A 26,002-nucleotide genomic window follows, 5' to 3' on the forward strand; every position below is an offset into this window, starting at 1 on the left:
AAAAACTTCAATGCAGACTCAAAATGCATAAAGCCTCTGTGATATTTGGCTTCAAATTCCACTCCCGTTTAAAAATAAAAAGTGAATTATTGACTAAAACGGGCTCTTGCTAAGTCCCCGTGAATTGCATGATGTTGCCTGAGGCAATTTCGCTGGGACAAGAGTTCAGAGGAAAAAACCTTTTGGAAAACAACAGCAAAATGAGATTTCTGCAGATTTACGATTTGTTTGTAGTCACTAAAGGAAAAGAAGCTGAAAAAGAGTTAAATTCAGTATGTACTTAAAATCTGATGGGAAAACGTCAGACAATGTTTACAGAGAATTAACTAAATATCCCCCTGCATGAATAAAATATGTATATAACCTAAGTACAATAAATGTAATCTAGTATATAAATCCCATTAAAAAAGGATGTTTATAGATTGTGTTCTATTTGAAAAATATCTATAGTCCTTATTAGGCCTGTCACAATAACAAATTTTGCTGAGCGATTAATTGTCTAAATTATTGCGATAAACGATAATATTGTTTCAAGACCTTTTGACACAGATTTAATGGAAATGACTAATAATGCATGCAATTTCCTGCCATAGATAGGTGCACTTTATTTTCAAAAGAACACATAACACTGGAACCGAAACTAAATAAACAAAACAACCAAAAACAAAAATAAAATGGATTCTCAGTCTCCATTAACAAAAAACGTACTTGAATAAAAACTAAACAACATAAAGCCAAAGTGGAAATAAATACTGCATTCAACCAAAAGAGTGCAGATTATGAAGTGTATATGCTATATTGCCCTTCAGTAATGAGTAGATTTAAATAGAGAAGATGGGCACATCCGAATACCTAATGCAATAGTTAATACTACATGATTTTTTGCCCCTATTAAATTGCTCCTAATCTTAGAACGCTGGCCGATCTAAGATTGTCAGTGATTTCGTAACCAATCATCCTGCAATGTGTGGTGTGTTTCGGTAGATCGTCGTGGCCGCTCCGATCTAAATTAGGGGTTTTCCCCGACTGGGAGCTTAACGCTGAATGTGACAGATAGCCAATCAGAAAATGCGGATTCTCCTACGTGCTTTCTGAAGGGAAATTATAAAGGGAATCACAAACAGCTGAAACGGCGCAACATGAAGTCCAACGAACATTGGAGATGATGTGTGGAAACAACATTAATATTTATTCAACATTTCATGCAAATAATATAGAAATGACAAGGGGAGTAGTTGGAGCGGTAAGCTTTCAGCTGTTCTTCGTTAACGTGACATAAATAGGTTATAATGATTTTCATTCAGTCAGGACTTTACGTTGACTCTAGCCACATGCGTCACAGGTAAATTCTAGTAAAGCATTGATTAATGCCTGATTTTAAAATTAGTTAACTGGACCTTTAGCCATTATTTTGTGCTCAGACACCATACAAGTGTGAATGCAGTGTTAGTCAGAAGGTAAAAAGATGTGTAAAAGTTCTTAAAACCTGTCCATTTTTTTATTGCAGATCTTAATGCATATTGCTTAAATCTCCCATACTACTTAATTCTGTGAGTTCTGGCCCCAGATGTGCATCTGAGACAGGAGACAGCGATCAAAGATGGATAAAGTTTGTCTGGTGGACTATTTCTATCTTTATTTAGCCATAGGTTTTGGACCATTGACATTTTGAAAGATCAAGTAATAACCTATTTTCAGCTTGCTGGTGGAGTCCATGACATTTTGTTTGGATTTAATTGTCCCAATATTTTAAAGAGACCATGAAGCTGTGGACCAGCGAGAAGGTTTGCAAAGCATTGCAGGTCATTTACTTTACTGAACAGAGAAGTTGTGGATTAACAGTCAAAACCTCTCATTACCTTAACAAAAGCTAAGTATAAAATGAACAAAAAAAGTGTAAGATTATTGTAGCTCATTAAAACATATTTGAAGGGTTTTTAGACCAATTCACTTCACCATCTAGCATAAATCCAATCTTACAGCAGTAATGACAACAGAAAAACAACTTTTCTGAAAAACGCACTACAATTCTACACAAACACACAGAGGTATTAGCTACAGGTCAAAGTTCATAGTAAACCTTATGATTGTTTGTGACTGTACACACAGGTATAATTGACCTCAGGTCAGCTGCAGGCTTGTTTACAGAGCAAGACTGCAGCAAGCATCCTCATTTATTGCTGCCATTTGGATTGCCGGGTTAGAAAAATGTATTCTGAATGAATTTGTGCTGTCCAACAAATTGTTTTAATAGTACAGCAGAAAATAGCTACTTAGTTGTTTAAGATGCTGCATGTTTTGGTACTGTGCAAGACAGATGGGTGTTCTCCTAATTTCTTTATTCTTCTCTACAATTATCAAATGTCATGGATGAATGTCATACTGATCAATACATATTCAAGAAAAATATGTATATGGGAGGATTAAAGTTCAGTCAATTTAGCATTAGCATGTATGTCAGCGTATTTTCAGCAACTTATGATATTCATAAAGTGACTTCAGCTTCCTCCTAAAGTTCAAATGCATGACTTTTGGCTTAGTTGTCTTTCTAGATTGTCAAATGTGTGTGTCTGTGTGTGAACATCCGTGTGTGTCTATGTTGCCATGTGATGAATTGACGACACATCCAGGATGTGCCCTGCCTGTTGACCATTGACTGGTGGAGATGGGGAAGCTTTCGTGGAAGTCAGTCAAATGAAAAACATCCTAAAGTTGTAGAAATGTATTGTTACTAGATTAAGTTGGAAGGACGATCATTATTCTCGTCACCAAGTGTTTCCATCATGGCTTGTTGATCATCGGAACATGAATGGCTGCTCCTTGAAACAGCATCACTTCCTCTCCAAGCTGCACTCCTCATTCCCTTTCAGCACTGAGTGACCTGAATGTTCACTATCCAGAAACAATAGTTTTAAGTGAAATCTTGCGTTGTAAAGTCATAACTTTTGTACCCTGCTGCCTTTTTTTATAACCACAGTTCTTGAAAAGAAAAGCCACCACCTCTGGCCATCTACTTAAAAATCCTTAACCTTCTTTTATGAAACAGTTTTGACTGCGTATTTGCACACAGACAGTAGTAATTTACAAAACGACCAATATAGTCAGCCACTTGCGATATAGGCATTTATAAATGAAGTCCCAGAACAAAAGGCAGGAGTAACTCTAACCCTTCTTTTTCAAATATTGACTCTTACAGCATTGCTACGTAGTAGGCTGGTGGCTCAAGCAGCAGCTGGTTGACTTTAATGTTTTGTTCTGCATCAGTCCTTTCCCACTTCACACCTGGATGGAGGGAAGATGCCTCAGTTTTGGCCTTAAGGTCAGGTGGGAGCTACAGAAGAGCTGTTGCTGATGTAGCTGATACTCTAAATCATTACTTGTGATAAATGCTGTTTTTAAAAGACATTTTGCTCTTTAAAGGCAATCATTTTTTTAATTTACTTTTTTACTGAGGAAAACTGTGGCCGGACCAATGCCAATACTTATTATCGCCGAATCAATGTGCATTTCAGCTGAAATCACGCTTTTCAAACTTTAATGTTTTCTTAATGACCATGGATTTTCACAATTTAAATCTTTTCTGCTGGTTTGTTCATATATAACACTGTGTCTTGCACTCCTGACTGAACAAACAAGCCTCTTACCTACAGGACACTTTTATCTGCAATTATGCTGTATAAATAAACAGCTTTCTCCGAGCGAAATAAACGTCCTTCATGTCTGAAGAAGAAATGGAAGTGGTGCTAATTTATTTATTAATTTTTTTACTGTTTTTTTTTTTACTTATCGAATGCCAATAAATGGTCCTTCACGGGAGATAACCTCGGGCAGTCTTGTTCCAGACCACACAAAGAAGAAGGTCATTAGGCTGAAGCCAGAAAAAGATCTCCATCGTGTTGCTGGTGCTTTTTCTCCAACACTAATGGCGAGTTTTTAGGCGTTGCTGCTAGATCAGTGGTCTGCTTGTTTTCTAGGGAGATGAATTAAAGAAAAGATGGGCAAAGGCAGAAGCCACTGTCTAAGGGAAAGGATGAGGAGGAGATTCATTACTTCTCACCCCCAACACACACAGAAACACACGCGCACACACGCAAACACACAGAGCAGAACTCTGCCTCATTATTTCCCCATTTCCATCACCAGGAGGAAGTGAGGGGTTGCAGCCTTTCTACTGAGGCTGCTGACGTCTGCCCTTCCATTTATCACATGTTAAATCCATGTGTTCCCACACACACATGAAAACGCACACACACACTGGAAGACTTTTTTTTTTTTCCCCATCTCCAAACGCAGCTGAATCGGAAAAGCTGAAAAATAGGTGAAGATGCCGCCATCTTCAGAAGCTCCGGCAGCTTCCGATCTTAAAACATCATCACAGTTGGAGCCCAGAAGGATTTTATTATGTTACCTGAACGCATCATTCACACAGATTTAAAATATTACACTTTCTCCTGACAGAACAAAATGAGTCCTCCACATTGTCAAATGAAAAAGATCTCCCAGCGAAAGAGAGCAGACGCTAGCTTTCTCTCCGTCTCCCAGTAGAAATGCAACTGCAAATAAATGCAGGAATGCAGAAATACTTGATGAATAATTCAGCCCTCGTTACGCGGCTCCAAAAAGGCATGCCAAACAGCAAACATGGCACCGGTGGTGTGCTGGCCTTCCTGAGACGTCACCCAACCTGCCCAGTTGGGTTAATGTTTTTGGCATGGAGAGAGAGGAAGAAGAGCATTCAGGAAAGCCTCTGTTAGAAAGGTCTGCTTTGTTATCCCTTATTAAAATCCAGTTTTCACCCACGCTAACTGATCTGATTATTAGCATGATTAGATTTGAACTCTGCTCAAAACCGCAGATATTACAGCATTCTGCATGTAATGAGTAATACATTCGCCCGACATGATGCTAATACGCCTGCGGATTTTCTTGTTACATGTTATGATGTGGACATTTCCAAAGTCACAGAATTTCTAGTGGATTATCTGTTGGTGTTCATTCATGGTGAATGCCTGGGACATGTATTTTATCCACAAATTTTTAATTATAAATATGTTCTATTGATGGGTTGCCTTTCCTTCTAAATCAATAGTATGAAGATCAACAGTGTTTAAATGCATGTCGTAACTATACATTTGATTGCATAATCTTTGGGATTCTACAGTAGGAATGTTTGTGCTTTGTATGTTTTTCATGTGTATTTGAAAATAAATGATTGTATTGTTTTATACTTTTTTTATTTTGCTCATATTACACCCAAGTAGGAACAACTTAAAATGTAGCAAAATGATGGCTAGTGCTAGAGATCTTGAGTATAATGGCTAAATATGGATACATTTGAATCGAAATATGTGTCAAAATAATAAAAAAAACAGCATTAAGTTAAATTTTTTTAAGATGTTGATATGGAGATATGAGATTTTTATGCCTCTGATCCAAAGCAGTATATCAACACTTATTGGTGCTCAATGTGTTACTGTGCCTGTTTTTACTAGAGAAGCAGCTTTTAGGCCCGTTTGACCTTCGCATTAGATTCTGTGCAAACCAGACGCTCCTTATAAGGACATCAACATGTGAAAACAACAAAATATGAAAATGTTACTCAGACCCTATGAAATCAGTTTTACTATTTTCTCATTTTCTATCCCCCTCAAATTCACTTTATCATTTTTTATTTTTCTGAATTCCACTTATTCAAAGCTAACCCTATTTATTAATCCAAAAGTGTGAAATTATGGAGCACTTGAAAGCATTTTTACAAATTGACAGAGGTCCCCATTTACTGTTATACAGGTTTCACATTGAAGTTTGCAGTTGGATTCTGACTACATATACATTTTATGTTACTATGGTTGATAAATACAGAATCAGTCAGTTGGCTTGGTTGTAAGAATAATCCACTGTCCTATTTAGTACCATTAGCAAGGCTTGTGTTTGCTATCGTGTTCCTTTATTCAACATTTGAACAAAATCTTGCTAAGTCATAGCATGGCTCTGGAAGTTCTATAAACTGACTTGGAGATCAGCATGTGCATCGATTTAGATCTTATTTGATCTTGCATGTAAATTGTTTATTGTGAGTTACAACACCAGACACTCCAAGCAATTCTCTATCAGTTTGCTCTGAAACCCATTGTTGATGAATAGCTAGAGACTCGTGGAAACGACTGCTATTAAAGTAATTTACTTTAGAAAAAAGTTCCTGTGAGGGCTGAAAAAAATGACAACTAAAGTAAATTTACACAGGCAGGGGTAATCAGCTAATGGAACACCGGTGAGCAGCAATCAACTAACATGACACAAGTGCTGAGAAAAATAAACATAAAAAGCAAAACAAAAGAAGTGCACAATTAGAGGTAATTTCACAATATTCTATGAAATGACACTTGAAAACCTAACTTGAAGTCAGTTCTGACTTGGCAACAAAGAAATGCTGGGAAAACACAATACTCCCAAAATTCACTAATTTGAGCATTCAGAAAGGTCCTTTAGTGTTGTAAGAGCTTTGCTTGACTAAGTGTGTAAATTAAAGACACATTTTTTTCCCCAAAAAATGTTCAAATTGAATTTTGAAGTGAAAAGTAGACTTAAAATATTGAGAATTGTCAATTTTACATTGAAATTTAGGGATTTTTTTTTATTAACATTCCTTGATCATGCATATATTAGGCATTCAAACACATTAAATGATTACAAAATGAGAAAGTAACTTAAGGGCATTGTTATAGCTTAGCTCCCAAAATGCAAACACTCCCTTTAAAATACCCGGTCTATTTGGGAATGTAAAAAATCTTGAGTTTCTGTGAAATTATCTTGTATAATTTCTGCAAACTGGCTTTAGCTAAAAGAAGCAAATGAGCAAAAAATGGCCAAGGAAACAACTATGAGGGCAACTGAGTTATATTTCAGGTTAATCAAATTCACTACAATGGAAGATATGAACTATACATGACTGAAGTAAAAGGTGATAAATAAATAATAAATAAATTTAGAGGTTTTCACGTATCACTTTTACTTTAGTGCAATTTGTTTGATTTCAAGTGAACTGCACAGAATATGTGCATATGTCATATAATATGTGGAAAATGTTTAAAAGTATTTATCATGGTTCCATTTCGCACATTAGAAAAAACACAACGTTTTGACAGAGTTTACGTTTGAAAGTCTTTGATGACAATCGAATGAACAATTATTTTTAACCAAGATATCAATAACTCTTATTTGTGCAACATTTCTAAACATGATAACATTTAATAATGGCATTCACTCTCATTTACCAGTGTACCCAATTATCTCAACAAAACAAAATCTCTTATCCTCTCTCATTTGAATGTCACACGGTGTCTGTGATGAAGGTTCCGGCTTTTTCTCTCATCTTCTTCAGCGCTATATAAAGACGCTTCCTCTCAGCTCCTGGGCTCAAGAATGATATTCAGTTTGCTGTGATATCTCTGCCACACAGGCAGCTTCGTCAGAGAGGACATATTGCAGACATCCATCCTCCACCGTAGTCACACTCTGCTGTGAAGCCAGAGCTTGACACTAAGTAGATCCAGCCAGCAGAAGGGAGTTATTGTGTAGCGTGGCCATGAGATAGAGGTCACTGTTGCCAAAGGTATGAGAGATGGAAAGAAAGCAAATGTCCCGACAGTAAATCATATGTAGGATTCATGTATTCCAACAGAAATGTGAAAGGATGGGTGTTAAAAATATATTAATTATGGCTTATTAACATTTTACCCTGCAAAAAAAGAACATTAAGTGTTACATTTGCTATCTAAATACCAATATATATATATATATATTCTTTTGGTTTACAATTGAACACAATTGTGTCTGATGGGCTTTCGTAGACGATTGCAGCCAACAGCTTTGCTTTATGGGGAAAAGTCTGTCTGTTCTTGGAATTGCCTTCAGCTAAATTAAAGCTTCTGAGGTGAAGTTCTTTCAAGAAAAATCTGTCTGCTGCCTACTTCAAATTACACCCACCCACTCACTCGCTGTACGTAAATTCTTCCTCAAATGTAAATAGCACTTTAATGATATTCTCGCTGTCAGCCTCTGAAGAAACTTTGAAGGAAAAAAAAAGAAAGAAAATCCACTGAAGAATTTGATCTCTATTTTGAGAAGTTAGAAATCAGAACATATGAAAAGAACACTGCAACTTTTCACAAACATTTCTCAAACTCTCAATTTTTTAAATATTTTTTTCCTTGTTAAGTTAAAGAATAAATATATATTTGTATTGGGGAAACGATAACACAGGTTGCGATAAAGTTAAAACTGGTCTTACTAATCATGCAGGTATTATACTAATGTAGCAGACACTCCACAGCTGCAGTACAGTTATTTTGTGGGAGGATGCTACTACTAAATGGTCGTTATACATTTTATATGAAATATTTTCCAGTGTTTTTAGTAAATCCTGAAAGCCTTCGGGAAGCAGAGACAACTTCATTATCTATTCACATATAATGGTGCCTATTTGCTCTGTACAGTTGGATTTTACATGGAGTGCATTTTGCTAAAAAGCAAAATACATTGAATATTCTCCAACCTAAAACCAATCCACTCTACCAAGTTGACTGAATTGTCACAGATTGGGACGCGAAGCAAAGGTGCCTTGATTAAAAAGCAGAATTAATTCGGCGAGAGCAGCACAAAACAAACAATTAGCCAATCAGCACCCAGAGCAGGTCTCAGGTTGTTATCAAACTGTTATCAGATCCTGTGAAATACTGCCTGGATAGAGATTTGAAAAAAGATAATGGTTAATTTGTTTCATTGTAACACTCAATACAGATGCTAGGCATGGCTTTTGAACAACAAATTGCACAACATTTTTGACGATTGATTAACTGCAGTAGTATATTAAAATGATAGTTGTTGAGCGGTAAACATAATCTATTAATTTCTTTTCATCTTTGATGTTGTATAAGTAATCCATGTAATTTGGCCTATTTCAAGCATTACTAGCTTTCATTTATGGTGCTGTGCCATGTATCCATTACAGAATTATAGAAATAACACTGTAAAACAGCATGCTAATACATCAACATCATCTGGTTTTAGCTGGGGAGTTCCTGCGCACATGTAAGAAATGTGGATGATGTCAAAACTCTACCAGACAAGGACATTACTTTTTCTGTATTTAACAGGGAAAGTGACCGGTCAGCTCTGATTCTTTCAGTTTTTCAGCAGTTTGACCTTCACCCTTTTCGTTAATTGAGAGACCGCCTAATGTTTTTGTTTCATTTTTAGGTCAGGCTTTACTTTTTGTATCTCACCTGTGCTGGGATTATGAGATGTTAGGTTGGAAATTAGCAGGATTGCTAACGGTTTCTGTTCATACTTGTGTTTGGATGGGGAAAGTTCACTGCAGTTCCCCCTCAGAAAGATCTTAACATTTCTATCAGTATAAGATGGTTTTCAGATTGATATTTATATATATATATATATATATATTACTTCAACCTTTTTTTATTATTCCAGGATGTAGTATAACTAAAATAATGGCTGACTTTAATTTCTCTAGTCATCAATGATCATTTCAGCCAAACAGGAAGTGTCAAACTGAAGATGTTTCCACTTAAAGAACGTTTCAGTTTTCAATATCCTACTTTCACCCCCAGTTATTTCCACTGCAGAAATAAAGACCAAATCAGATCAACAGCATCAAATTGTGGCTCAGAAAATGGTATTAGCTGGGAGATAATTGTTTTGGTTTTGTGGTGGAATATGGTAAACCTCAGAATGGACGATTTGTAGTTTTAGTTTTAATCTTTGCAATCTACTGTTGATACTTAATCATAGACGAGGAATAATTGCTTGTGTGCAAATATATAATTCAAATCAAGTCTTACACATAACATTCCCAAGACTTTATATCATGCACCATTTTTAAATTGAAAGAAATGTGTGTGTTTATGTGGATAATGCTCCTTTGCAACAAAACGTGCAGGCTTTAATAATTAAAAATTGGTGGATATTATTCCACCAGCCAGAGCTTGGACCTCTTTCATTTCCCCGGCTGTGATTTAAAAGCATGGGAAAAAAATTAAGTTTGATTAACGTTCCACCTTTGATACTGTTCCACCTTTTCACTAGGTTTTCAGGTACTTTATATAAGTTATGAAGTGCAACTGCTGAGACTAAATCATTGGTTCTAGTTTTATTTTTTAAGAATCATGGCTTCTTATTTACTCAGTAGGGTCCTTTTTCTCTCCACTCGAGGTCTGAAGTCTCCTCCAACAGCAGGAGACTTATGGAGAAGACAAATTAAATAAGATGCAAAAGAACAATAATGTGGCTGACGGCTGCTTCATTTCATATGGGTATTTGTGATAATTAGTGCTATTTGCTGGATTAATCAGATATAGAGCCAAAGTAAGCACTAGAATAAAACAACTAGCAAACAAACAATACATTTAGGACAACATTAATGGATAAAGCAGGTCTTGAACTTGTACATGTGGTTCACATTAAAACACCTGCCAGGGGTATGCATTATTTTGGACTTAACTGCAAAGTTTTTCTGTTAGTTTTGTATCTTGACCTCCTTCTATTCCTTTTTTTGCCCTTGGCAGAAAATGAAAGCAATTTGCTTGTCAGTGACATAATGGCACTGTTTCTGCTCATGAAAGACACAAATGTCATTCAGGTCAGCAGCAACCCCCGCACCCCACCCCACCCCCAGGACAGTCATTAGGTGAAATTAGAGGCATGATTCTGTCGCTCACTGCTGACAGCATGATGGGTATTTTTTCCACGGTGACTTCATCACGTCAGGTGCAGAGGGTGAAAGACATCAAAGTCAAGAAAATATAGGCAAACTCGCTCTGGGAGGGACAGCCTCAGAGGTCTCTGGATTCACGGTGGAGTGGAGTATGCACAAGTTTTCACACAGGTGCTGTTTTTTTTTTTTTGCAAAGGGGGGCATGAAAGGATTGAGCTTTGGTTTGATGTGATAATGAAGTGCCTTCTTTAGTCTTTCATCCAATCACCTTCATCTATTTGTCCGACAAATGCTTTGGTACACTTTAGTACACTTCTAAAGTAGTTCTGCTAATCAGATGGGAGTATCATCATCTTCAGGCTTTGTTTAAAGGATTTCTCACATTGGAGAGGGAAATGATTGGTGATAAACTGAGAACTCCGGCTTTCTTTGTGCGCCTGCCTTGCGAGACCACCCATGAGTCACACAAGCGTCGCATCGAGCGTTTGCACGTCTGTGTATCATGCTGCCCTTCCCCCTCCTTCCCCCGTGTTTTCATATCAGAGGAATTCAGAGATTTGAGACTTGTCATGGTTGGTAGAGGTGAGCAGGAGTGATGCAACGGTTAGTGCACTGGAGCGTTTAGCCGTACATGGGAAGATTTACCGGCCTGTGAAGCCATAAACCTGCAATTACAAACCCTAACAACTCTGGCACAGGCAGCCCGTACAACACAGTTTTCCTCTGGGCTCAGGGATTTAAGCCTCACAATCAGTCAAGCGTGACTTAAGAAGCTAATTGCACAAGAGTGACACACGTACACGCACAGCCTCCTTACAGGAGAGAGACTGATGTTGGAGGTGGAATTTTGTTTAAAATTCATCAAATTTTAATCCAGCTTGTACATTTCCATATTTCCATATTTATCTCCACGCTTCTAGCATCCACTTCCTCCCTGCATATAATTTCGGCCCTATTAATAGCTCAAACTGCTCCTTACCCAAGACGCACGCTAACAGGGGAACATGCTTTCACTCTTGTCACTGCAACCTAGTATCTGTCCAGCGTTCAAAGACACGCGTATCCCAAGGTAGATAGGGCTGTCAATGAATCACTCCGTTTCTGCCACAGTTGGTAAATTGACTGTTTGATGCTGGAAACAGATGGGGCAGGAGGCGGGTGGAGTCGCTGATAAAATGTAGGATTCATACTCTTTCCCGCCTCGCTATAATGAATCAGTGTATTTACTTAGAGCGATCTGCTCATCTGGAATGGTCCTGCGATTGCTCCGTCTTCTCCCCCGTGTTGTCACTCCTCGGGTTTTCCTCCCCTCCCCCCCTAAAGGTAATTGCTCTTACCTGAGACACTGTAATGGATCCTGGATGAAGTATTGAACGCAGCTAGATTTTGATTAAGGGGCTGTAGGGCAGAACATGCCTTTAATGAAACTGAGGAATCAGCATTCTCCTGGCTGTAGCGCCAAGGCTGGATGCTGAGCATCACGGCCCACAGGCGCCTTGATTAGGACCTGATCCCAGCAAATCCAGGCATGGGGCAAAGCCTCTGAATTAAAAGCAATGAATTTAACTATTAATAATACCGGAGGTATGTGCATAGTTTTTTTTTCCTCCCCCCTTTGGAGACAGATAATGATTAAAGATGTGTGTATTCATTTACTGTAAGCTCTCCCACATGCATATTCACCCACAAGTCCAATCATCCACCTTGTTGCTCTGCAGCTGAAACACTAACACACTCATTAATGCACTCAATCCTTTTTCCCTTCATATGCAAAAGGTCAGGCTTTATCAGTTAGAATTTTAGCATGAGGGATAACTTGCATTAGCTTCTTTCATCCTCTTCCTTTATTGCCTTTTTGCTCGTGTTTAAAAACTGATTGCATCTCGGACGGAGATGAAAGGGAAGCAACCCCCCCTCCCCGTTCTTTGAGCATGCAAATGGACGTAATCTAAAAGACGGAGTATTAGCATGCTAAAAGACAGCACGGCTATGATGAACACCATTTGCCAAGGCTTAATGCGATAGCTGGGTAAGATGATTAACTTTGAATCCATTTAATCAACCACAAGCGCTTTCTCAAATAACCAACTGTCTCGCATTCGGGTAAAACTTCCTCTGAAATCTGTCGGGAATTGGATGGATGTGTCAAATCACAGAGTTTCTAAATCAGAGCTGAGGCCAGCCAAACAGGGCTCTTTGAAGTGATGGACATCAAACATCATTTTCTCTGCAGTGTTTGTCATCCTCTGCTTTGTTTAAAGCTCAAAATGGAGTGCAACTTGGAGCACGCAAGCAGCTCGATTTGACTGAGCAGTCAATGTGCCCTTGGGCTGCATCCTATTGACTTAAGTAGTTTAAGTAGTGGGGCCTCTCACCTTCTTTTTCATATCGACCCCAAAGTGCATGCTGATAGCCGTCTCTCGTAATGTGATGGAAGTTCTGATCCTTGTTGCTCGGCCTTAAACGGCAATCCAAGAGCTCTGCTTGTGAGGCGTTGTGGTTGTATTTACTGATGCTAGAAACAATTTGTAGCTGAACAGTCTATTACTGCTGCCAGACCTGGCCAGAAACATTTTCACCAGCAAACACTCCGGCTGGATCTGACATGAAGCAAAGCTTAAATACGTGGAAAGGCACCTTGTGCTCACTTCTAAGTATGGCAGAGTATCTGTGATGCTGTAGGCCTGTTGAGTGCGTGGCATCATTGACTCTTTGAAATACCAATGCTTTTGAATTATGCTGCTTCCATCGGTTATGATCTAAATCATGCATCCGCACAGAAATACTCTACCAGATACAAATTAAAAGTTCTTCCATGGACATATCAGTTTACAGACCAAAATCCTACAGAAAACATTTGAACTGAGGAGAGACATTAAAAGAACCCAAGACTTTGCTGATTACATTTATTATGCCCAAATAATTATTTGCTTTAAGGCCTTTACACTTCTTAAACAAATTGGTCCTCATCTTTTCATGTCTACATTTTCTGTGTTAATGTAATAAATAAACTCCCACAGCTCAAAGATAAGCCTTTATTAAATGCTTTCTCTGCTGTGTGTCTGCTCTTCCAACAGACCTCGATAACCCGGTGATTACGGTTCACCAGAGTATAGGAGAAGCAAAGGAGCAGTTCTACTACGAGAGGACTGTGTTCCTGCGCTGTGTGGCCAACTCCAACCCGCCCGTCCGCTACAGCTGGCATCGTGGGAGGGAGGTTTTGACGCAGGGATCCGACAAGGGTGTGGAGATTTATGAGCCGTTTTTCACACAGGTAAGACAGAGGGAAGGTTTGTCTTAAATTAAAGCTAATTTCAGAAGGACCACTGTTAAGATTTTAGATTTTTCTAACCTTGGCTTTTTCCTTTATTTTTTAACTTGCTTTTAATTAAAGTTATGAGTAGTTTTGTAATCCTTGCTTACCTATGGTTGGAACTAGATAGTCAAGCTAAGCACTTTTATTCTCCTGCTTTTTAATATTTTTGGTCTATTCTATTATTCCAACCCATCACAGTGACCATGATTAGGTACATTGTTCCTTAGTAAGCTTTTGTAATATAAGTTGTTTTTGCAGCTTTGTCCTTAGTAATGTTTTCTGCCCAAAGCTCCTCTTTGTACAATATGTAGCGCGTAGTGTGGGAAGAAACCACAAACTGCCAGAGGCTTTTCCGCGGTTTCGGATGGTGTTTTGTCCCCAAGTGCATAACAGCTTTCTGTTTTTAGACTTCTGTTTCGTACATTCTAGTTATTATGCCACGCTGGCAGCATTTGACATTTTAACAGCATTTCCAACCCTTGAATTTCAGGATTTTTGGCAGTCGCAGTCGCATTGTTTCTGATAAAAAGGATTTTCAAGCTCAAAAAATATTTCTTTAAAAAAAAAAACTGGAAACATGAATAAAAATATGATGTATCTTGTTTTTTTGGAACTTAAGGTTCCTTATGTTCCCCCACAGGATGTCAAGGAGTCGAGATAACCTCACTGCTGAGGAATAATTTCAGCTCATTAAGACCTGTTTTATATTGCAGAATAAAAAAAAGCATATATTGAGTGTATATAAAATTTATTTATTTGGACTTGTATCTGTAGCTGGCTAAAATTAAATGGATAACATGACAAATCGGGTGTACTTTCTAGTATTTATTCTCAAAAAATAGCAATATACTAAAAATAATTTTGACAGGCAGAAAGAAATGATACTTTGTCAACATGGATAACAATTTCTAAAGATAACTGCTGCTTTAAAGCCAATTTTGGATGCTTACCAAGGCACATGTTAGTATTAAGACATTTTTTATTACAGCTGAAGTAACTAATGGTAAAAAAATAGTGTTATGTTTTTTTTTTTTTTTCCAGCTTTTGTCGGTCCTGTGAAATTCATCTCTGTTTTCAAGAAAGAGTGTTTGTGGCAGATACTTTATGTGCTCATAAAGCATTGCGGTTATTGATTCCTTCGCTCACAAAAGACAAATGTGAAATAAAATATTGTGTTTACAGCACATTTATAGATTGTGCCAGTAAACACAGACATTAGAATAAGGTCTGTTCATAACAAAGTGATTTCAGAGGCTTCTATGATTATTACTTGCTATGAAATTTCAATCCAATTGAACAGACAACTTGGATATAAAGGAAAGGCTAAGAATAAATAGTTTATGAACATCGTATCATAAGCATAGACCAATAATCTGCATTGTCACTACACTTCTGGGCAAGTCTTCGTTCATAACTATCAAATCAACAGAATATCTCACAGATTAGGAAAACGGCGTAATTGTAGTTTTTCCCCTTTCATCTGTCTACCTCATGCCCGACTAACCTCCCAGACAGGACAGCAGAACTTGCCTTAATGAACCTTCTGAAAAGCAAAGCCTGATTTTATAGTTTACATGCATATTTGTGAGGTGGGTTTCCATCACAAGTGGTTGAGCAAGTGGATTTTCTATGCAGTCTGAAACAGAAAAGCTTTTGTTCCAAAAAGGATTTTCTGCAGTCGACAAAGAGCTGAGTGAGATTGTTCCATCACTTGTGAAGGTATTGTTGTTTTTCAATAGATTGAGTTAAATGTGATTTGATACGTACTTGGAAGTCTGCATTAGTGAGAATATGAATCTGCACAAAAAAAAATGGAGCGGAAAAGAGGCTTAGGAAATAAAGAGGGAGGAAAAGGAAGTGAAAATTATGTTTGGATGAAATGAAGAAAGATGGGTGTTAACTAATAGAGTAAGTGAAGCAGAATGAAAACGCTGCACTACTGGGCCTCAAATAACACTCATCCCATCTGCGCACCATCCTTCCTATTGCCCTCTATTAGAACCCTAAAGGGGTCTGGAAATTGGAGCACAACCTAAAACCCAGAGATTAGGAGTTTGTGAGACCAGCTCCAAATATGACCGGACCAAACTCCAAGTAATTTGCTCATATAAATGTTTTCAGCCATATGCGGGACCCAGGAAAGCAGATTTCCTGTAAAGTTTATTTTTGCAACTCTTACCTTCAACTATTCTTTCGTTTGCTTTGCGTTATCCTCAACGTTGCACATGTGTTCGACTTCCAAAAATGTTAGAAACATGCAAATATTGCATTTTAAATTCACTACAGAGAACTAGTTTATATAATAAAACTTTGGCCCACAGCTGAAAGTTTGCTGAAGAAACCCTCTACTTTGTTATTTCCTTTCTTATTCACTCATTTTTGAATGCATTGACATCACATATTCTGGATTTCTTAAATATGTTTGCACATACTGTTAAAAAGTTCAAGACCGACGTAGCTGGTAAAGATCCAACGTCAAAGATGCCGTTTTCTTTATCAGTTTTTACCAAAGTTCCAAAAATTAATTTTCAGTGAACAGCTTCATTATAACTCACTTATCACTTAATGTTTACTTTTGCATGTACTATGTGGCAACAAAAATATATATATACTGCGTGATTTCCATGATGTGGAAAATAATTGATCCTACAAGAACTTTCATACTTTTCTGCCTGAGCTGTGAAGTCCTAGCAACATTTTCTAAGAAACTAAAGAAAGTAGAACTTCATCTCAGCTCAACATCAGCTGATGTGGGTCTTAAGATTTTAAACAATTTTTTTCAGCACAGACCTAACAAAGCATTGTCTGAAAATCAAAATTTCAAAACTTATGGCCAGAAGCATACTCCCATAAAGATCATGTCCACTGCCAATGGCCAGGACAAAAGCCACATCGCTCCTCCTGGATCCAATGTCCGACAATCAACCTCCTCTCTCGAGACCCCAGATGAGCTTTCCCAAGGAGACTCAGAAGTATGTTCCCCTAATAATTGGAACACACTCTTTATTCCCCTTTCTTAAATCCCAATTCACCCCTTCAATACTGTTGTACCAGTCTTCCTTGTTTTTATTGCTTGAAAAAACGTTTTGACTGGATTTAAATCTAGCTCAAATTCAACTAAAGCACCGAAATGAAAACAGACTGGAACATTTTCACAGAACTCAACACTGAAGTGCCCCCGTGATTTCTTTCCACTGCGATGGAGCCATTTTGTTCCCATAGTGCTCAGACTTCCCATCAACTTGAACATCCCATTTTACAAGTCCGCTTTTGGAAAAATTACTTTATGTTTCTATTTATTTATCTATTTGGCCCTTAGAAAATTTCCTTCCCTGCAACTTCCTCTCTCTGCCTTTCATTTCCACCTTAACCATTTCTACATTACTGCCTCCCTCATCCCCTGACATACATCTGCTTCAAAGCAGAGGAAGGTGGCGGTAAGAGAAAGGGTGTGGAATGTGAGGTCCGTAGCTAATGCGACACAATTAAGTCACCCTTGGGTTTCTTTGCATGTGAAAGGGTCTAAAAGACACTGGTGATTGCCATATTTTCTGGGCCGCTGCAGCATGTGTCTGAGTCATGTTTTAATCCTCTCTCCGTCCTTTCACCCACACGCTGGAGACAGCCAGATCAAAGGTTTTACATCCTCATCCTAACCTTTAGGGCGAGGCTTGTGGCTGACAGGCCCAGTTGGAATCAAACACATATTCTGAATGAGATAGCCATTTCTGTGGAGAGATCCCCTACTGAGCCCGTCCATATTTCTGTAGCTCCGCTGTGAAAATACTGCAGGAGCCTTTTCTGTGGAGTAATCCTCTCGCTGGTACCAGGCGAGCTGACAAATTTCTTTCTTCGTTTAGAAAAAAAAAAGTGTCCGCATCATTCCTATTTCAGTGCAACAGTAATGTGCTTGAATTCTGCTCTCTGTTCCTCTCCTCCTTTGTCTTTGTTAACGCTTTATAAATATTCATGTCGCTGACCTTACTCTGGAGCTGTTAGGCCTTTTTCATAGCCTCCCCAGATCTATTGCAGCATTCTTGCTTTTAATCAGGATGATGCTTTTGCACATATTTGCATACCAGTGTTGGTTTGGTCTGAGCTGCAGGGGGAAACAAAGATTCTGAAGCTGAAGAACTTGCGTCCTCAAGATTACGCCAACTACAGCTGCATCGCCTCTGTCCGAAATGTGTGTGGGATTCCTGACCGCAGCGTTATCTTCGGACTCACCAATAAGACAGGTAGAGAACAAGGTTATTCTTTTAGTTAAATATTTCTATATCTGTCTGTCACCTCATTTATTGTTAGTTGATTGCTTTTAAAGTCTTTTAGATTAGATCTGTTTTAATAGCTTTAGTTAATTTCCTGTAAACTTCATGCATCTTTTCCTTAACTGTTATGTTTTCACGTTTTCCTATGTCCAAATAAAGTCAACTAAACACATGGATGTGTAATTTTTGCATACTACTTATTATTTTATGTATATATGCACCTTCTGTTATCTTATAAAAGTTTTGCTCTCTCTCACTTTCCCACAGTCTGAATGATTCATTGAAAATTATTGCCATTGTATAGAAAATACTGACATCTGATCAGAAAAATCTTTCTTATGTTTGAACATAAACGTCTAGTTAATGTGAAATGCTGATTTCTCTGATTTATGGCCTTTTCAAAAAGCCTTAAATAAAAAATCTTTCCATAAATGCATTGCTACCTGTAGACATGAGACTGTACTCTTTCCGCAGCTTCTCCATCTATCAAACTTCTGGTGGAGGATCCAATCGTGGTTAATCCTGGCCAGACTGTGTCGCTGGTCTGCATCACCACAGGAGGAGAACCGCCCCCCATCCTCACCTGGGTCAGCAGCAACGATAGCCTGCCGCAGAGAAGCGTAGTGAAGGGGGGCACGCTCACACTGCCCGCCATCACCTCGGACGAAGCCGGGATTTACAGCTGCGTGGCCAGCAACAACGTGGGAAACCCGGCCAAGAAGTCCACCACCATTGTGGTGCGAGGTAGGAAAGCACGACCGTCTGTCAGAATATTCAGTGTTGAATGCACGACTAAGCCATTAAGCAAAATGGTTTGTTGCTGCGGATTAGGACATCAAACATGAAACGGAATAATAATGCTATAAGTCGTTCATGCCTGTTTAGTAGTTGCAAAAACGATCAACATAGAGCAAAGTTTGTGCGATTTGGCTATAAGATCATGATTTAAATATCATTGTTTATATGATTTACCATTAGACAGCACTCTTTGCTAGTACACTTTGCTAGTAAAGTAAAATTACAGTGAAGTAACTTATTGGTTGAACATTTTTATTGTAAAGCCATACATTTATCCGTTTTTCTGTGTGCAAAAGTATTAAGACACCCCTAATTCTTTGTACTTTGTAGATGTGAACAAGTGAAGAATCAAGGAAGTATTTTTAGGACTAAAATGATCTCTCCAGTAAATTAACAATATCTGAAAGTCATGGGTTTAGTCAAGGCTTCTGCACGGCACCCCAGGGAGAGTGGAATGTAAACTATTATCTCTTCAGAATGTCTGCGGGGTAAAATAAATAGAAAAATGGTTTTTAATTTTGTACTAATTAGGAAAATAGTACAACGATACAATTTAACATTCCAAATTTTATGAATTACATTAATTTAGAAGTTCTGCTAGAAATTCTTGTAGCTGGGAAGCTAGAAAATAATTGTTTACAAAAATAAGTATGTGTGTTATGATTTTTTTTCTTTCATTTTTCTGCAGTAAGTCAACAAAAAACAGAAAGACCACTGATCTTTCTGCAAAACCAGACTCTTACAGTATAGTGTTTTACAGAAAGGTAACCTAACAACAAAGAAAGGGGAAAAAATTAAGTAAGATGTATAATCTTGCTGGAGAAAATTGTATACAATTACCTCACCAAATGTAAGGTAAAAAGAGCACATCATTGTGACGTCTGTAACATATCCATTTGTTCCTTGTATTTTATTCCAATCACAGTTTTATCGGCACTTCTTGTAAAAAATCTCCTTTCAGCTACATGTGTTCATTACTTCTTCAGTTACTGGTGAGTCGTCGAATGGAAGAGCACAACAAGCATGAACCTGTTAATTAAATTCACTGATTGAAGTGCCAGTTTACTGGAAAACAGCAGGTCTAAGGTCATTTGCGGTTGCTTGGTCATTATCAGAAAAAAAAAACATTTTTCCTGCTGCCTCCACCTGAATGACATCAGCAGCAGAAGATCCTGCCTATCGCTCATTACCGAAACAGCGATTGTTTCTGGAGAAGCAGCTGTTTATTATTGTGACAGTTTACAGATTATTGAGCCTGGCACTTCATGTTAACAACAATCCATGAAACTTTTGCCATGCAAACTGCACACAATCTTACAACGAATCACACAAAGTAATAGGCTTTCGAGCTACAACAGCAGCATTGCAAAAGTAGCCATACATCTATAACTGTCCCGCTACAAAAAAACAAAAATGATGTATTTTATTTGGGATTCTACGTGATAGATCGACAGAGTATGATGTATGTGGTTTTCAAGCAGTTTTATATTTGAAAATGTGGTGTGCATTTTTATTAATAGCCTTCAGCAGCTTCCTAATTAGTAAACAGAGTCCACCTGTGTGTAATTTATACTCTGTGTAAATACAGCTGCTCTGTGAAGGCCTCAAAGGTGTGTTAGCATTCATTAGTCATGGCTGCATCATGCTGTGGTGACGTTGTTCTTCAACTGGGACAAGAAAGCTGGTCAGAGCTGATGGGAAGATTAATGAAACTCAGGGACAGCCATTAAGGAAAACCTGTTGGAGGCTCTAAAGAACTAGAGTGCAAGAGATTCACGCCCCCAGCAGGAGAGCAAACCTAATCAAGCAGCCACACCAATAACAAAATGGTCTTTTAAACTTAAATCCAATTGAAAAGACTTGAAAATGGCTATTTACAGAGGCGCTACATCCAATCCAAATACCTGCCATTTTTCAATAAAGAATTGGCAAAAATGTAGTTCTGTAGATGTGCAAAACCTTTATAAACTTACACTAAAAGACGTATAGTTGCAAAGACAGGTGGTTCTACACAATATTTACTCTGAGGGAGAGAATACAGATGCGTGTCACTTTGCTGTTTTAAAAGTAAAACAAAAACATGTTTTGCTTCCACTTTGCAATTACGCTCCTACAGTAAAATCCTAATAAAATATATTGTCAAAATGAGAAAAGGTTTTAGGGCTACAAGACACTTTAAGCTTGAGAGAAAAGTGTGTGTGACTGGGTGTTTATTTCCCATTGTGCAAAAGATGAATCGAGAGATGCATTAATTTCTAGAAACCCTACAAAGAAAATATCATTAAAGCCTGGAACCTTAAGGCAAAAGACGTGTTTTGTTCAGCGTTTTAACTTTCTAGAGAGAATCTCACGCACCCAGATGAGCTTATTCAAATCGCAACTCAGCAGACAAGCTCACAAATGGAAGTTTCACGTCACTTTCTCCAGTCACCGCAGACATTATGCTACAGCTCCATCATCAGGTCGCCACTGTGCTCAGCCTGTTTGCAGGCTTTTATTTATGCAGCCATATAGTGAGAAGGATGAAAATCAAATCCCTCACAAATCATTCCCGACACCCTCCTCTCACCCCCTCAACCCACCCACAGATAAACTCCCTCTCAGTATTGTGAAAGTGCCCGCACAGCCGAGGACTTAAGAACTGAGCGGCTTATATCAAAGAGAAGATGTCAGGTGTCACATGGGAGCAAATAAGTCAGAGCGCGCTGACTGTTGGCAATCGCTGCAATAAATATCCCACATCCGGAGCTGAAAATGGCACTCGTACGGCATCCGGTTGAATATCATCAAAAAATCACAGCAACTTGAAATATATATGACTTTTGAATATGCACTTGCTGATTTGACAGATCTGAATAAAAGCTGTTGGAGCGTTGAAACTGTGAAACATTAAACAGGCCTGATATGCATTATTCCAATTGACTAAGAGTCTAGCAGGATAAGCAGGAAGCAAGCGCTGATTTTTATTTATTTATTTTTTTTTCATGTGCCGCTTTAAGGAAAAACAAGGATCCCTTTCGCTAGCATTTGGCTTCATTAATATAATATTGGCTCCCTTATGTCTCCCTGGATTACATAACTGCAAAATCAAGGTACAAGCGTTCCTGATTGATCATCGCGATGTTAACCTTGCACAATCTAAAAGCGAAAGCGTTCTGCAACTTCAGTTTTGCTGAGCAGTTCGGCGCGAAAAGTCAAACTAAATGTCAAAAACGTGCCGCGGGAGGCGGAGAGATGAATTAACGAGCTGCAATATATCGTGTCCTACGTATTTCCAAATCAATAAGTCATTACGTATCTCAAAGGAAAGCGGAGAGGGAAGCAAACTAAAGTGAGCGGAGATGGGAGGGGAGGCGATACTGAAATGACACAGTTAATCGATACGTGTCGAAGGCAATTAAGGATCAGTAAAAAGAAAACATAAATTGGGGACATTTTCTCACACATCGATGAATCGTTACTTTTTGTTGTGACATTGACAGCTGAGTCACTTAGGGGTGTAGTGAGATGACAATGCATACAGAAACCTCTCTGGAAAGTAGTTTTTGATGTCGAAGTGAAAATGCACCGAGCTCCATAAAAGTCATTAAGAAATCAGACTCTTATTCTACTGTCAGGTGGGTTACCTATTAGAAACAAACAAACCAAGAGCTGTCAAAAAAGGGGGATTTTTGGCATCACTAAGTAACAGGAGGTGGATTTAACATGTCCTGATAGATCCTTGGATGATTTTTTTAGGCTGATGAGCTGTCAGATGTCAGAGTAGCGCAGAAATGAGTGCAGAATTATATCTAAATATAAACTTCTCGTTCATTTCGAATAAGTTTATTCATAGAGAGCCACATTACATCAGATCTCAGCTCCAGGCACCTTGAAGAGGTGAAAGACAAACAAGTCCAACCCATCTCTAAATATACAGCTTTGTGATATTTTTCAAATCAGTCCACTGTATTCCAATGAAATCCTGTGCTCCAAACAAGTTAAAAAAATGTAGAAAATAAGATGTTTTTCATAGCTTATAAGAAAGAAAAGAATCTGCAGGTGAAACTAGTCCTTCTTCAATAATGTTGGAATTTTATTGACTTAAAACAAGCTCCTATATTTTTCTGAGTAGCTACTTTTAAGTTAGTTTTGTCTTAACTCAAGTGTAATAAGATATTTTCACTGGAAACTAGATAAAAATACTTGGTAATATTTTATGTTTTCACAGTGAGCTGTTTAATCATATTGAAATGTTTAACTGTAAGTGTAAATATAATACAGCTCATAGTCATCTGGTTTTGTAATGCAAGTTTAAAAAAAAAACAGACTAAGCAAGAACAGCTGAACAAGTGGTCTGCCTCTTTTACAAAACCACTGTGTCATAAAACCTTAAACTATCTCTGACTGTGGCTAAACAAGTCACCTATGTATCCCACACAAGAGATTTAAAAATCAAGCCGGTGTAAACTGTGAAACCAAAATGGGTGTAAACTAGAGCCGCATCGGGTTAATTTAGAGTTGATCAGGTAGCAGCATCGTGTGCGTCAGTGGTTGGAAGATGTCACAAGAAAAGTGGTTACTCGCACAACAGAAGGTGTGTGAGTAGCCAATCTTTGTGATCATTTGGAGCCAGAATCGAACAAAACCCATTGTGTATTTATGCCTAAATTCCTCAGATTATCTAGTAGCACATTTCTGCATCTTACCTTCCTGCCTCAGAGCTGGCTAACCCGTACATGAATCAGTTGTTGCTGACGGAGAGCCTTGCTTGGCAGCTCAGAGCCGTAACAGTGGCTGTTTGATTTGAGCCCCCGACCTGTGCAGTCCTTTCAGAAAATGCAGAGACGTTGACAAGCCATCTGACTCTTGGCTTTGAGTGTTTTATGAAAGAGGACGTCAACTTGTCAGCAGCACTTCCTCCTGAGCAAGCATGTGGTGACAGTGGAGAGGAACAATACTTCTAGCAGGAACAACTTTGAAGAAAAGCAGGTTCAGTTTGAGCAGCCATCCGATATGACTCGCTGGGGTTTGAGAAGAAAGAACCCACAGAAGAAAGAAAGAGTAAAGCTCCACAAACGCAAGTTAATGGCGACAATTGCTCCGTTTGTGGCTCCATCTAGGAAAGAAGCCCCTTCATAGAGACACTTAGCTTATAAGATGCAAAGAGGTTTATATTGTTTTAGGGAGCGATGGCTTCTTTATGGCTTTCTCCAGAAAAGAGACGCACTAAGCAAAGGGTCGCTGGATCAAATGTGTCACTAAAGAAAAGAAAACAAAGACAGACAAGATAGTGTTAATGGCAGCAATAGTTCAATTGCCACCCACACAAAGAAAGAGGCTAAATTAAACACAGACACATCAGGCCAGAAAATGGTCACAGCTTCCTCCATCTGAAGCATTCTGCAGCACTTGGGTTATTAGGTGCTGAAAAACACCTTTTACAACCTGAGTGGGGTGGTCTTATTGTGTTGTGGGGGAGGACTTCTCTAAATACAAATGGATTGTTTTTTTACTTGTGTTTTTAACAATAGTTCCTCTATTGTTTGCTCATGCTTTTACAGCACAGTGGGGGACTTTTGTCAGGTTCCAACTTTTACCGTCTTTTTTCTGTGCAGAAAAAACAAGCTTATGAATTCTCTGTTTGTCAGCTGTGAGCGACAAACAGTATTAAAGTTTCCTTTAATATTGTAAAATGCGGTCATTTCTAATGCACATGCTTTTGTTTGTGAGGTAAATTTGTATAAAGAAGCAACACTTAAATTTCACAGCTGGACTTCTTAGATTTTGACATATAGATCAATCACTAATACATTTATTTTTGGAAGTTGTTTTTTGGGTTTTTTTTCCTATTCTTACTGCCAAATGTAAACATCCTGGAATTTGGGTTGGGTGCTCTGCTGGTTTAGATTAGTTGGGGGGGGAAGAAAAAAAAACATAATTGAACAGACATTCATGTCTGCAGGGTGTGTCTTTTATTTCATTTTCAACATATTTTTCTTTCTTCTATTGGTTTTTGAAGTGTTAACAAAGAGCAGTCAGATGTATAAACCTCATGTGACAAAAGTATCTTTAATCTTAAAGAATTTAAAATGTAATTTATAACTGACTTGAATTTAGAAAAGTTTTAAAAAATCTTGAAAATTTGAAGAGGCGATTTCAAATGTCTGGACATCTTTTAACCCTCTAATAGACACCACCATCTTTGCATAGCCACAAAAACACATGAAACATAGAAGGAAAGGTATGAAAAACGCACATAAAGCCTGAACGCTGACATGTCGTCGTTTACATTTGTCCCATATCAGGTTTGCGATTAGATTCAAGTCAGGACACTGCAGCATTGTTTTTAAAAACACATTTTGCTCATCTACACACCAACAATAAAATTTGATGACGTTTATGTGTAGATTTTTTTTTTAGTGACAAGTTTTCTCTCGAACTCAAACAATCTCAAAAAGGAGTGTTTGTGCGTGCTATAGGGAGGCACCGTTGATGTGCCCGTTGCATAAACGTACAGTTTGTTGGCTTGCTCCTGTGATTGCTAAAACTGTTAAAAATTGTGAGCGCATGTTCACATGGAAGGTCATCATCTGGTGCTCATGAGCTGATATGCCCCATGTGTACATGAAAAACCTTATCATTCAGCTCTGCTGGGCACAGTTCAATTTGCATGTTTAGCAGGGTCACCCTGTGGCCTCATCACTGCTTATCTCAGCTGGTTATGCTCCTCTCTGGTCCTTGAGAAGCCTCAGCAAACTGCTGTTGCCAAAGGGGGCCGCGTGTGTGTGGAAACACACATCTCTCCCCAGCAGATGGTAGCCTCTCTGGCCATACTGTCACACCAGCCAGCGTGCCTTCCAGGCCTTGGCCATCTCCGCAGCCAGCCCAGCAGGCCCCTGGCATCAC

At 38.4% G+C, this 26,002-nt stretch overlaps 1 protein-coding gene across 4 annotated transcripts in view; it reads left to right on the top strand.

Moving 5' to 3' along the window:
- The window catches only part of LOC103457909 (MAM domain-containing glycosylphosphatidylinositol anchor protein 2), a 198,895-nt gene that overhangs the window by 86,329 nt on the left and 86,564 nt on the right, over positions 1-26,002 (top strand). For 2 of the 4 annotated variants that reach the window (XM_008398386.2, XM_008398384.2), the window contains 3 exons: positions 13,810-14,006; positions 18,151-18,286; positions 18,791-19,060. In XM_008398386.2, the coding sequence (XP_008396608.1) occupies positions 13,810-14,006; positions 18,151-18,286; positions 18,791-19,060 (603 nt within the window). The remainder of the gene's footprint in view (positions 1-13,809; positions 14,007-18,150; positions 18,287-18,790; positions 19,061-26,002) is intronic. The other 2 variants (XM_008398385.2, XM_008398387.2) reach the window with 1 other exon arrangement.

This window comes from Poecilia reticulata, linkage group LG21 (genome assembly GCF_000633615.1).
Source record: "Poecilia reticulata strain Guanapo linkage group LG21, Guppy_female_1.0+MT, whole genome shotgun sequence".
NCBI lineage: Eukaryota > Metazoa > Chordata > Actinopteri > Cyprinodontiformes > Poeciliidae > Poecilia > Poecilia reticulata.